Source organism: Azolla caroliniana, unplaced genomic scaffold (assembly GCF_043228905.1).
Source record: "Azolla caroliniana isolate FFs.n. ecotype wild unplaced genomic scaffold, voAzoCaro1.0.p SCAF_1, whole genome shotgun sequence".
Classification (NCBI taxonomy): Eukaryota; Viridiplantae; Streptophyta; class Polypodiopsida; order Salviniales; family Salviniaceae; genus Azolla; species Azolla caroliniana.
In genome coordinates this window covers 27438912-27453654 of record NW_028230436.1, presented here as the reverse complement: position 1 = coordinate 27453654, position 14743 = coordinate 27438912, and the positions used below count along the sequence as shown (strand labels likewise).

At 38.3% G+C, this 14743-nt stretch overlaps 1 protein-coding gene across 2 annotated transcripts; it reads left to right on the top strand.

Moving 5' to 3' along the window:
• Positions 1 to 4271: 4271 nt before the first annotated feature.
• Positions 4272 to 13989, top strand: LOC147869384 (ABC transporter B family member 2-like). 2 transcript variants are annotated; one of them, XM_087328780.1, is made up of 11 exons: positions 4272 to 4562; positions 4651 to 4705; positions 4961 to 5136; positions 5548 to 5748; positions 6010 to 6269; positions 8871 to 9199; positions 9605 to 9837; positions 10585 to 10937; positions 11147 to 11568; positions 12187 to 12422; positions 12701 to 13989. In XM_087328780.1, the coding sequence occupies exons 1-11, from the start codon at positions 4326 to 4328 to the stop codon at positions 13898 to 13900; spliced, it is 3702 nt and encodes a 1233-aa protein (XP_087184906.1). In that variant the 5' UTR covers positions 4272 to 4325; the 3' UTR covers positions 13901 to 13989. The 2 variants fall into 2 exon arrangements, with proteins under 2 accessions (XP_087184906.1, XP_087184916.1); XM_087328790.1 differs by having other exon boundaries at positions 4446 to 4562; positions 4640 to 4705; positions 12701 to 13988.
• The last annotated feature ends 754 nt before the right edge of the window (positions 13990 to 14743 follow it).

Sequence of the window (14743 nt, the reverse complement as noted above, 5' to 3'; positions counted from 1 at the left end):
GCGAGTCACAAAGCTCCTTGATCTTCAAGGTGTATGTCGTGATGGACATGTCCCTTTGTTGAATGTTGTTCAACTCTTGGCAAAGTTGAAGCTTCCTCGCAATCGTGTTGGCGGTGAAAATCTTTCGTAGATTTCCCACGCTTCCTTCAGTGTCTTGGCTTCTCGAATGTAACCGAGCATGTGGTTGTGAACACATGTCGCCAAACAATACATCACGCGGCTTGCTCCCATGTTGCGTATCCGGGAGCCGCTGCGCTCCTTTGATGTAGCTCCAATAGCCTTGTCCGACAAGGTATTGGTGCATCTTGTACTCCCAAGATGTGAAGTTGTTTCGATCCAACTTCTCGGTAGGGAGAGCGCTCCCCATTTGAGTATTCATTGTGTCGATTCTTCTTCTTCTTCTTCTTCTCTCTTCGAATGCGTGCTATGTAGCGAAGCTACGATAGCGATGAGCCGGTTCTTGGTCGTCGGCGTGGAGCACAACACACGATCACAATGAGGTGAATGGGTTAGATCGAGCTACCAAATCGCTCTGATACCATGTAAAGAATCAAGAGATGGATTCTTGTGAAGCGAAATAGGTGTGAACTATGTGTGTGTGTGTGTGTGTGTATGAGATAGAGAGAGACACACGCGCGCGCGCACACACACACACAGAGTATACGCAAGGTTGAGAATATAAACAAAGGAGAAAGACACAACATTATACAAGGTGGGAGGAGGGTGCTTTATGTAGTCACCCTCTCTCTTCATTAACTACAAGCCTCATGGAGCATGGGGAATGTGAAAGCTCATAAGTTATGTGTCATAGAATATGATTCTATGACTCATACTAAATGCTAGAATACAAAGTGGTGACATAATGGCAACTCTTGACCGTTGGAGTGTCTCTTCACTCTCAAGGTGAGTTCACACACTAGACCAAGTTGAGCTTGATTCTCAACAGTAAGCTTTTGGGCACACAAGCTTCAGTTGTAGCATATACATGTTTTTTCTTAATACTACTAAGGAAAATCTTTGAAGGGAAAAAAAATAAAAAATAAAAATCCATTGCATGTTTAAGAGCCTCCCTCGGTTATAACTTGATCTTTAGTTGTAGTGATCACCTTTGAACAAAAGGGTGAAGGTTCAAGTCTTACCTCAATGTGGCATTCTTAAGTATTCTTATTTTAAGAAAAGCATAATGGACCAACATTTCATAGTGGTTACCTCGCAAGTAAAAGGGCAAAGGTTTCAAACTACCTCGACACACCCTTTGTACGTTATACCATGGAAATATTTACATGCTCTCAAATATCGTTTTTGAGCTTATTTCTTCATCACTCATTAATATTTATTTACTACATCTCTACTAGTTCCATCTCTTCCATCCAAAATCCCAACGATTCTTTCCTCACTCTTATGTTATTTTCTCTGTGAACACCACCCAGACTAAGCTATAGATTTATCATAGAGTGGTCATGGTCAACAACAGAACTAACTTTCAAAAGCTCACCAATTTTGATCGAAGTTCATCTTCATACAAAAAAAACCTCGCCTCCTAAAGCACCTCACTACAACTTATTTGCCAAGCGAATATACCCATTGCAAATGGATGAGTTACTTAGTACATAGATTGAATTTACAAATTTGGATGGTCATGGATGGGTTGTGGATGATTGAGGTATTGAAGCCTTGTGCTCATTGAAAACTTGTCGATCATAGAAAATAGCACACTCCCCTAATCAATATGCTTGCTGAAGAATTCCCCCAAATGAGAGATCGTGTCAAACCTACTTTGATTTATTTTGAAAGCAACCAAACTCATCAAAATAAGTATCAATACAAGTTTGGAGCTAATGACAAGGTTTTATTCTTTCAAAAGTCTCCATCGGTATCACATCATACTCTATCATTCTCTATGTGATGTCCTTTTTAATTGCTTCTTGTCATTCAAGGAGCTTTTAAATTGTTGCATTTTAGTTGGCATGTGATAAAAGGAATCAATGAACATGGTTACAATAGTGTAAATATTAATTATTATCAAAAAGTTTATAGGAATTTTGTCTTGCAAGACAGAGTCTTTGGATATGCACATGTTCCTTTTCAAAGGAAGTTTTCTCATTTAAACTTTCAACCACAAGGACTCTCAGAAAACATTTATGGTACAAGTCAAATGCAAAGTTAGTTTGATGTATGAACATTACAATTGTGATGGCCATGATCCATATATTTAAATACATATTTGCATATATCAAGGGAAAATCAGAATTGTATCTAAGTTTGTTTCATTAATTACCCGTTGTCAATTTGTTGTATAGTGGTTACATTTCCTCTTGTTTTTCTCTCTCCCTCGCGAACGCTCTATCTTGATTATATCCATTTATTACGTGTGTGTAGATAGTATAGTTTGTTTTTTTGGAAGCTCGTGCCCTAAAGAGGAGCCCAATATGATGAACCATTATACAATACGATGTGAATCCTATGATACTATTGAGAATGTTCTCCAAGTCTGATCAATAAATACACAAATTGCATGAAAACTCTATCTTCAAATGCTTGTGGAAGGCAACTTCCATGCTCAAATGTCTTGGCTGAACATGGAGGTAACAGAAACAAGTGCTCTTATTGAGATGTATGCAAAATGTGGAAGTATGCTTGAAGCTAAACAAGTATTTGCTATAAGACAAGCAAGAAGTCTTATTGAATGGACTAGTTTAATTTCAAAATATGCTTGAAATGGAGAAACTATATAGAAAACATTTAGCACAATTATGGTTTCAAATATCGTCTCATGGAATGCACTCAAAAGAGGCCATAGAGACCATGGATATGCCGAGGATGTGCTATATAAGTTTTGAACTGATGCAAGAAAATATATGTACATATATTGTTTACTTTAATTTGAATACCAATGGAGGATATTTTTTATGGAAAAATAAACTCCTTAGAATTATATGTTAATTACTACATTCTAAGAACATAAACTACATAATGAGTGTTGCCTCTCGATAATGAGTGTAGTAAACATCCATTGATGTTTACTACACTAGTAAACATCGATGGATATAAATAAGGGATGAAAAGGTTGTATAGATGACATTCAATGTTTCCCATGGAGGGCTAAGTGATCAATGGAACCAAAAAGGGTATGGGAATGAGGGGTATGTATTAAATTGTCTAAAATTTTCAATGACTCTTATAATGTGAGCTTTAAAAATAATCATGTAATCTTCAAAAGCATTTTTAGAAAACTCATATTTTCTCATCACACACATTGGATAATTTTATGAAATGAGATCCTATCTTGGGCACTTTAGTGGTACATGTGCCTCATCCTCCTCTACTTCCATTCACAATGTTGACATGCCCTTTTGTGTTGCAATGTATGGGACTAAGTGAATCATATGCATCCACCACAGGAGGAGCAATGTATGTTTGAGACATTTGCTTTTAACATCGTGTAAATTGCCATCAAGGTGTTCACGAATAGGATTTTGACTCAACTGTTTTGTTTGCATTTATCCATTTTGAATGAGGATAGCAAGTCATTCATGAAAGAGTTCAATCGGTCCATCGGTTTCTTTGTCCAAATAAGACCAACCTCCAACAATTGGACCATTTTCACGTCTAGTAGGTGAGGGAGAGAGAGAGAAACAGAGATTACCAAAATAGGGATGGAGAGACAAAGACAAAGACAAAGACAAAGATGTTGATGGTTGGATGGAGGAGAAGAGAGGTGTTTTATAGATAGAGAAATAGATGTGTGAAATAGGGAGATGTATCACTTGGATACAAGGGTCTAACTAGTCGTATATGAGGAGTTAATGACGATTTTTAGGGGCATTTCTAGAATTCAAGATAACTTATGGATATTTCATAGTTTCTCTATTGTGATATCCGATAATGACAATGAGTCATGGATGTGTACATAATGATACTTTGGCATCGCTTTCATACTATACTAGAAAAGAAGCAAGCATTTTGAATTCTTTTATATTGCACGTTGTTTCTCCTAGCAACCTACATCTCTCGCTTTCTCTGTTCTTGCATTGTTTTGTCCTGTAAGCTAATGATTCTTCTTTTGTTTGATACTAAATTATTTCCTATCATCTCCAAAGAGAAAAATCACATCTTCATTCAAAGCTATAATGACCACACTCACTTAGGCCTCCCATATATGTATATAGATAACAATGAATACATGTACATTGCAACACATAAGATACAAACCAACTCTACTAAGCCATTAATGAGCATAAAAACATGGAAAATAAGTGATTTACTTATCAACAAAGAGACGTTATTATAATAATCCTCTACGTAATCATCCATATATATCCATAATGGCTTGCATGTTTACTTGCAATTCTCCATCCATATTATCATCATCAAGTATCCCTTACAATAAGTTGTTTGCATATGCCGATGTTTTTGACTACTTACTCATGTTTGTTGGTGGTGTAGGAGCCATCATCCATGGCATTGCCTTGCCCATCTTCTTTGTCTTCTTTGGAAAACTCATCGATAGCTTGGGAAACTTAACTATAGATCCTTCAACTGCCCCTCATGATGTCAATAAGGTATCATATAACTAATAAAGCATTGATATCAATTGGTTCAAAGTTTCACCATACAAATTACTAACATATTTCCCTAGCTTAAATGCAGTATGCTTTGTACTTCATTTACCTTAGCTTGGCACGATTTGGCTCTGGATGGATTGGTAATATTGTGATCTTGTTATGATAAATTAGAATCAAGATTGTTCTACTTCAAATGATATAACCATTGCGTGCCTAATAGTAACTCTAAAGGATAATTACACATGAATATATTCATAGCATAATTCATATGATAGTTTCTCGTGACATTATCATCGAATGTCAATAGCTTTATAATTTCGAGAAGTATGACTACACTTTGAAGCTAAGCATACTTCAAATGAAATGTTATCATGGTAAAGCTTTTTAATTCACAGAAGTGTGCTTGTGGATGTACACGGGAGATCGACAATCAGCGTGTATTCGAGCAAAGTATGTGAAAGCTCTCATCACACAAGATGTTAGCGCACATGATATTGATATTTCGATTAGTGATGTTGTGATGGGAATCTCCAGAGACACGTCTCTAATTCAAGATGCTATAGGAGTGAAGGTATGTGTTGCACGAAATGCTTTTGCCATATTTTCACGAGTGAGAATGGTCATAAACTAATTGTGACACTTCCGGCCTTGGAGAAAACGAAGTTGAAATGAATTGTATATAGCTAAGGAGCTCCCTTATAATTGGGTACGTTCAATTAGACTACATACATCTAGTTTGATAATGCTTGATACAATATTTCCTAAGTCTCATAATCATAAATGTGAAATTGTTGTGTACAACTTCTAATAGAATATGCTCGTGTTAGTCATTTTTCATAATGTGATTGGTGTAATTTGTAAATAAAACAAAGGGTGTGTCACATTTAACTCTACTAAAGAGCTAAGACTAGCCCCACCGAATACTCTTGCTTTTTCTTCTTCATTATCTAATGATGTCACTACTATCACCTTTTTGAAACAGACCGGCAATTTGATACACTATTTCTCGCAATTTGTCGCTGGATGTGTGGTGGCGTTTTGTGGCCTATGGAAACTTACACTATTGACACTTGTCGTAATGCCTTTGATAGTGGCTATTGGAGGGGTATATGGCTATGTCATGGTTGAGTTGTCTAACAAAAGCCAACAAGGTTATGTGATGGCTGGGAAGATTGTTCACGAGGTAAACTAAACTAAATTTTAAGAGCATGAAATTGTGCCAGATCCATCCAAATTTAAGAATGTATGCTTAATGATTTTCTAAGTGTTGCCTATATGCATGTTCAAATTTTGTCTAAAAATACATTGACCAAGTAAAATAATGTTTCATCTACAAATAACAAAGTAAAATAATGCTTGATATTTTGTTTAGTGTTTTGCTTACGCTTAGTCCAAATGTGTTACTGTTCATGTAAATATAAAAAAGTGTTGTCAAAAAATGTAGACAATAACACATATAAAGTCACTACAAGCATTTGGGGGTGAGAAAGCTGCCAATGAGGCGTACGAGAGAGCATTACAAGATGGGCAACGTGCAGGGTGGCGTGCAGGGTTGGCAAAGGGATTAGGCATGGGAGTGATCCATGGGATGGGATTTGCATGTTTCTCATTGCTTTTGTGGTATGCTGGTCGGCTAGTGCGCAATGGCGACTCTAGCGGTGGGCTTGCCTTCACCACCATCCTCAACGTTGTGGCGAGTTGCTTGTATACTCTTTTCCCTTCTCATTCATTTTTTCTTTTTCTTTTTTACTTGTCTATTGGATTCATTATAATAATGTTGTACTTCTATTTATTTATCTTGAACTTGTAGCTATCCAACTAGTGACGAAAACGTAGAAATAGCCCCTAGATTGTTGGGACTTGGTAGTTACCCAAACTAACTAAATTCCTAGGTCTTTTAGGTGTGCTTATTTGACAAATAATCAATTTAAAAGTCAAAGACATCTTGATTACATGTCTCATTGTCCCTATTTACTTTTATAAAGTGTGTCAACTTCCATATCCCTATCATTGCAACCCATTAAACCCAAAAATGTACTTTTAAATGAAGGATTAAAGCATAAAGTGTTGGTACAATAGTTGTATATGCATATTACATGTTCTTGACATATAACCCCTTCATTTTAAGCTTCAACGACATCTAATCCATTCACTTTCACATGACCTATAAGAGCTTCTATGTTCACATATTAAGTTGATGCCACTCATCATGTAGACCGTGATATATTGTCGTTGGTTATATTCATGAGTCATGACTGTTCACAATCCTCTCGTGAGCGTGAACCTTCCTTTTGATGCATTAATTGACATGTTTATAGTCATGCCGACTTTCTTCTTTCTCTCTCAAAAAACATCATCCTCAATTTAATTGAGATGTGAAAGCATGTGCTTTTTACTAGGAGGAATAAAAAGGAGAAGTTAGGATCAACATTGAATGAAATATATTAACAACGCATTAAAGCTAGGCTTAGACGTTTTATAAATATCAACATTGGTTTTGGGGGGAGGACAGCAATTGACATTAGGTAATTGCAACTTGCAAGATACATAAAAATGAATGTTGCCTTTTTTTCTAAATATGAGTTTTGACAATAACAAAAGTTTGGGTTTGATGAGAGACCACATAATATATTGTAAAATACATATCATGCACATGTACTAATTTTTAATGTTTTTTAAAAAATGGACTAAAATCAAAGATCCAAGTCCAAGGATTTGATCATTAGTTTCAGTTTAATTGTGTGCTTCTGTCTACGTAATTAACTATCAAATAATCAATCCAAAACATTAATTAATCTTTGTTTTTATCTCTTTGGTTGTTGGCGTGGTGGTTCACACCATAGCAAGAAAGTCAAATTTTGAGATAGCCAAGGTTTGATCCTCGCCATGGGCTAGGCCCTAGCTTGTAGATCACAATCAATTTCGCATGAATGTTAAAGAGTAGATAATCTCTCATCAATACTCAATTCTACATATATGTACTCATATTATAGTGCGTGTGTCTCCCTCCCTCCCTCTCTCTCTGTGTATATATATATCACAACTACTCCATAATACACAACAATTATCCATGGTCTTGGATGCCAGATGAGTCATTGATCACGGAGAGGAAACACACGCAAGCTTTAAATTTAAAGCTTGCGAATATGAGAGAAATTTCACCTCTCAAATTAAGGAGTTTGATGATCAGTTGCCTTCCAAAGGTGCCCTCATCCTCACAATTCATGACCATTCACAATCCAACCTTGACTCGTAAATCAGACCTTCCATTATATGTACATTTTACCATTATTGTATTTCAATTATTACTGATAGTCATTATTATGCATTACCATATTGGTATAAATAGTTATTCTATGCATACACCCATGAGTAATCAATAGATCAAGAGGCCCTCAAATTTTGAGAATTTTCCCTTCTTCTTTGTAACCATATTCTACCTCTTGAAAAGTGCTTAATCACGAACAATTAACACGAGTAGTATTAATTACATGACTATTATGACAACAGTGGCAATCACGATGTGAGTTTCCATAAGTACGTCGACACACCATTTCAATGACATTGGCACTCATTTGGAAGTACAACACAAAGAACATTGCCACTTCTACATTTTCTCTTTTTGAATATGTTCACACTATCATCGGAGGGAGCATGAATGAGTATGATTAATTGATCCATGAGCTTCCTGACTTACCTCTTGCACCAGGGAGGCGACATACCATTAGCCAGACGACAACAACCCTGGGAGTATTTTCATGATTATTCCATGTCCGGGTGGACATGTCGGAGATCACATTGTCAATGGAGGCAGCGTGAGTGAGTGTGATTAATTGATCCACGATTAAATGCACGAGCTCCCCCACTCACCTCTCGTACGAGGGAGGTGAGGGACCATTAGCCAGATGGCAACAACCCTGGGAGTATGTTCATTATTATTCCATGTCCAGGCGGACATGTTGGGGGGGGGGGGGGGGTCCCATAGCAAGGGTTTTTACAGCTAAGTGTCCACGACTACACCCGCAGAAGTTTCCGATGGACACTAAGAGTTGTTTGTAACGGCTTACTCACATTTGGCTACTTCTTGTAGGGTCATCAGCTCAGGCTTTCCTTTTGCATTTCTGGCCTTGGACTCAAGATTTAGGGTTAGGATTAGGGTTTATGAGCTCAGGGCTTTTGGGATTCGTTGTGTAGGTCACACGGATTAGGGGTAGGGGCTTCCTTTGGCGTTCTAGAATTAGTGGTTTTTGGGGGGGTTTTAGGTTTGAAGGGCCGAGGGTTTAAGAGATGACGACCATGATGCAGGGCTCTGGTGCAGGCTGCGCCAGATTTGGCGACGATCAGCAAAGCACAAGTCTCAGCTCACTCAGTTTTCACCGTGATCGACGGAAAGCTTCCAATGATGGCTATGAGGAAAGAAGAGGATTCAGGTTCTTTGACGCTGGAAAGGATTAATGGCGAGATCGAGTTTCGTGATGTGAATTTCTCCTACCCTTCTCGACCTCACGTCAATGTCTTTGACGGGTTTTCTCTCTGCATACCTGCGGGTAAAACGGTGGCCATCGTTGGTAGCAGTGGCTCAGGAAAGAGCACCATTATTTCACTCATCGAGAGGTTCTATGATCCTACCTCAGGTACACTATTATTAATGTTTAGAAGTCATCGACTATGAATTTTCATAGTTCAATGTTTAGGTATTAGGCTCAGAATTAGGGTAAGGGTGCGTAAGATTCTGGTTAGGGTCTAGGGGTAGGAGTTTGTGGTTATGTAATGATTTGGGTTTGGGGTTAAGTTTTGCTAATATGGTTGTTCTTGGAACTTTATCATGTCGTGGTTAGGGTTTAGGCATATGCTTCAACATGTACTTATATACATGTTCTGTCTAAGGTTTCATGTTCCCATCATTGACCCATATAGTTATTCTTTCTCTCATGGTTTAGTGTTTAGTATTTAGGGACTATGCTCTCATCATTGACTTACACTTTGTTATTTTCACAAGGTTTATATTGAGATTTGTATTTCTCGTTTTAATTACACAGGTGATGTGCTACTTGATGGGCACAACATCAAAAACATGCAACTCAAGTGGCTAAGAGATCAAATGGGCCTTGTCAATCAGGAGCCATGCCTATTCTCAACAACTATTGCTGAGAACATTAGATACGGGAAACTTGAAGGTGATCAAGTTTCAATGGATGAAGTAATCGAGGTGGCGAAAATATCATCTGCCCATGATTTCATCAATATGCTTCCAAAGGGCTATGAAACTCAGGTTTAAATTAATCTTTTATGAATACAAGTGTTAAAAATTGACTCTTTTTTAATCTTAATTGGGGCCTGATGGGCGTTTTTAGGAAAGGAGGGATTGGGTGGGAGTTGAAATCCCGGCTTGTGGTTTACAGTGTAGCAGTAGAAATCATTATACTTAGATGTAGCTTTTGTTGTAACTGTCCCTAAAATGGCCGAATTACAATGATGTCACAAGCATTTGATATGTATGTGTAAATACACATATAGGTCATTTGATATGTATGCGTAAACAATCATGAAACTGTGATGGCAAATAACCCTAGAATTATATTGAATCTAAACATAACATTGGCAAGGGAAAAACTGTTACCTTGCTGTCAGTTGCAACACATGCGCATAAATTAATGCAAACTCAATTGGATCAATAATCATACATGTGGCTATGAATTAATATAATAATGCTGAATATGACATATTAGACGAATCAACTTGTGATTGCACAAACAATTAATGCAGGCTTGCATGTACTTCAATTCGTAAATATAGATATGGATAAAATCGGACGTCATCTTATAATGATTGCATAAGCATTTGATAGAATGTGAATTAAATCACATTGACACTTATAGTGGATTGAATAAACCATACTTGTTAAACATGGTATGAATTCATTGAAGATGATAGACAGGCTTTGGGTGCTCTAAAACAAGATAGCATCCCCAACTTATTCCATATTTCCTAAGGCACTCACTTTACTGTTTAAATGCAGGTAGGACAGAGAGGTTCTCAGCTCTCGGGAGGTCAAAAGCAACGAATTGCGATTGCCAGAGCGATGTTGAAACACCCTTCAATCCTTTTATTGGATGAAGCCACAAGTGCCTTGGATTTGGAATCAGAGAAAAGTGTGCAAGATGCCATTGTTAGGGTTATGTTTGGAAGGACCACAGTGGTTGTGGCACATAGACTATCATCTATACAAAACACAGATATGATTGTATTTGTCCAGAATGGGAGAGTTCTTGAAGTTGGTTCACACAAAGAGCTATTAGAGAAAGGAGGTGGTGCCTATGCTGCCCTTGTGAAACAATGGGACCAACCCCAGCAAACTACAAAGCTTAGCAGGTGAGTTTCTCCAATTCTCATAATGTTTTCTGGCCTTCTGTTCTTGTAAAATCATCCAACCTAAATGCGTTAGCAGGTGAGACTGCAACCTATGTAATTTCAGGTAGTAATTTGAGCACCTTACGAAATTGTAGGTAGAATAGCAGGTGGGTCTTGTAGGCACCTTGCAAAATTGCCCCACTGATTGTAGTTGTGTTGCTTTTATGCAGAAATTCTTATGGATCCTTTAGTGGATCAGTCTCTCAAAGGACATACAGTTTCTGTTCCACTACTGACCTAGCTAGTGTGGGAATGGAGCGCGCAATGAATGCTGATGATTTGACTGGCCCAAGGCCATTCTTTAAGAGGGTGATCAAGATTAGTGCATGTCAATGGCAGTATGGTTTTCTCAGTGCTATTGGTGCCATTGCTGCAGGAGCACAATTACCACTATTTGGCTTGATCATAACTCAAGCCCTCGTGTATTTTAACTTTCCTGATGGTGAATACATGAAGAGGGGGCTTACCAAAGTTTCGCTTCTGTGTTGTGGGCTCAGTGCCGTGGCGGTTCTAGCATATACTTTTGAATTCTACTTTTCAGGAATTGCGGGAGAAAATTTGACAGTGTGCTTCAGGAAACTAATGTTTTCTGGTATATTTTTCTCTACATTCTTGATGTATGAAGCTAAGTTATGCTAAGCATCTTTAGATGCCCCCCCCCCCCCCCCCCCCCCCCACACACACACACACACACACACATATTCTATATTTCCATGCCCATAACTCCACAATAATTGTAAAGAGGGTATATCATAAACCCAGAGATACCTATATGTTCCCCATATCTTCATTTAAGATTATAAACAGGCTAAATCTAGCAAGCGCTGGATCCTATTCTCCACATTTTGATCATGGATTGTAAAGATGCTAATAGAGACTGGCACCTTCTATCTGGCTTCTTGATACTATTCTCCATGTTTGCATGGTAGATACTATTCTCCACATTTTCATCATGCATTGTAAAGAGGCTAATGGAGACCCGCACTTTATATTGTGCTTCTTGATGGGTTGATCAAGAAGGATGTTTACTCTTTATGCTTTGCTTGGTTTTTTTATGGAATTTGCATGGTACATGCATGCATGCTGCATCCATTCACATCTAGTTCATCAGTTTTCTTTTCTCATGGATGAGTTCCATTTATGCTGCTCAATGTTTGGACTTACATAAAGATATATTCAACATTTAGTTTGATGTAACTGTCATTTGCAGCAATTCTTCGGAATGAAATCAGCTGGTTTGACGAGAACAGCAGTACGCTACTTTCTTCACAACTAGCGCTTGATGCCCCGTTGCTAAGAACAGTGGTTATTGACAGAACAATTACCCTATTCCAAAATTTGGGTCTAGTTGTTACTGCGTTCATCATCACTTTTAATCTTCAATGGAAAATGGCATCTGTAATGACAGCCACTTTACCGGGGCTTATTCTATCAAATTTAGGGCAGGTAAATATCAAACCCTACTAGATTCATGGGGAAAATGCCAAAGTACCCCTAATATGTAGCATATTTACTAATCATCCCTAAACTTTTAAGCCGCACCAGAATACCCTTCCACTGTACAAACTTCATTACTGCAGAGATGTATTTTGGTATTGTTTTTAAAACTTAGGATATTCTGGTAACATAAAAAAGGTTAGGTATATGCTGGTTTTAGTTTATAATTTTTAACATGATGTTATTTTTCAGTTTCCATTGGTTTTAAACGAGAAGTTTTGTGGTAGGTTCAATTTGCGAAAGGTTTCAGTGGAGATTTAAACAAAGCATACATGAAGGCTAATGTAATTGCAGCCGAAGCTATTAGCAATATTCGCACTGTTGCAGCTTTCTCTGCCGAGGAGAAGGTGATGAGCATGTTTACGAAAGAACTAAATGATTCCCAGAGGAAATCATTTATCCGAGGTCAGATAGGAGGGATTGGGTTTGGAGCTTCACAATTACTACTCTTCTCATCGTATAGTCTCTCGTTGTGGTATGCCGGAAAGCTTATAATCAGAGGAGATTCCACTTTCAGCGAAGTGATGAAATGCTTCATGGTGATGATGATAACTGGATTTGGCATGGCTGAGGCTCTAGGTGTTGCCCCTGACTTCCTTAGAGGGGCTGATGAGTTAAGAGCGGCTTTTCGCATATTGGATAGACGAACTGAAATCAATGCATGTGATCCAAAGGCTGAAGAAATGGTGGAGGTGAAAGGGGCTATTGAGTTCAAGCATGTTGACTTTTGCTACCCAACCCGAATGGACGTACAAATCTTTAAAGACTTAAACCTCAAGATTCAACAGCACCAAAGTCTTGCATTGGTCGGGCAGAGCGGTTGTGGGAAAAGCTCATTAATTGCCCTCATTGTGCGGTTTTATGATCCACAACGTGGAAGAGTGATGATAGATGGGAAGGATGTAAAGCTTGTAAGGTTGAATTCACTGAGAGAACATATAGGACTTGTTCAACAAGAGCCAGCCCTCTTTCGCACAAGCATTTACAAGAATATAGCATATGGAAATGAGTCAGCAACAGAAGCTGACATAGTGGAGGCAGCCAAAGTGGCAAATGCACATGGCTTTATAAGCTCATTGCCAGAGGGATACAACACAGAGGTTGGGGAGAGGGGGGTGCAATTATCAGGGGGTCAAAAGCAAAGAGTGGCTATTGCGAGGGCTGTTCTTAGGAAACCGGCTATTTTGCTGCTTGATGAGGCCACAAGTGCATTGGATGTGGAATCGGAGAAGCTAGTCCAAGAGGCGTTGGATAGGTTGATGCTGAAGAGGACCACAGTGATTGTTGCCCATCGCATGTCTACCATACAAAGTGCTGAATCCATTGTCGTACTGCAGAATGGTGCCATCACTGAACAAGGCACCCACCATGAGCTCCATGCCAAACAGGGTGTCTACTTTCAGCTTTTGAACTCTTGCCAATCTTAGGCCCGTGCCCTTGATCTTCAGGCTAACACTAAATGAAGGCATCGCTTCCAATGTTTTGTAATATGAATGTTTCTAGGCTGTCCATGTATACTAATCAGTATGATTTCATACAATATTAGTAAGGTTTTTTATCTGTGAAACACAACTCAAAAGTATATCATTACCCAATACAGTAACCATTCGGTTAAGTGTGTTTCCATTTAAGTGTGCAATTCTATCAAGTGCACTTTTTTGGGAGGCCAAAATCCAGTTAAAAACAATTACGTTGTTTCTTCACAATATTACATTCTATTATATATTCGAATGAGGAAAGAAAGAAGCATTTGCAAAGCATCTCTATCTTGGCAAGATCATCTCCATCAAATAAGCTATTGATGGTGAGGACATTGAAGGAAATGGGTGAGGCTGTTGTTGTGATAGGTCATGGTACTAATCACTCATCGGCAATTCAAGAAGTGGATGTTAGGGCATCAAAGGATAGTTTATACATTGTGATTATGGATGACAATTTTGCATTAGTGGTGAAAGTGGTATGAAGGGGCTGATTGGTTTATGACAACATACAGAAATTCATTTAGTTCCAATCGACTCCTATTACAGAGAAAGGCAAACGCAAGGTTTTCAATTGTTTGAGCAAATGCCCGAGAGAGCAATCTGAGCCATGGAAATGGTAGCCAACAAACCGAAAAACCCAAGGGGCATCATGAGAGGAACAAGGAAGAACTAAATAGAGTTCTCATATTCACAACAATACCCCTCGACTTGCTCTAAGTCGAGACAATTCCATGAGTCCCTTGCCTTGCTTTTCACCCGACTCTTAGGGTTAGGGTTTCTTCATTTTGG

Bases quoted from the DNA above. Each gene is read 5' to 3' on its own strand.
- LOC147869384 (XM_087328780.1), top strand. From the start codon at position 4,326: ATGGCTTGCATGTTTACTTGCAATTCTCCATCCATATTATCATCATCA. The intron at 9,838-10,584 runs GTTTAAATTAAT...GTTTAAATGCAG, and splicing joins CAAAGGGCTATGAAACTCAG to GTAGGACAGAGAGGTTCTCA. The intron at 11,569-12,186 runs GTATATTTTTCT...TGTCATTTGCAG, and splicing joins CAGGAAACTAATGTTTTCTG to CAATTCTTCGGAATGAAATC.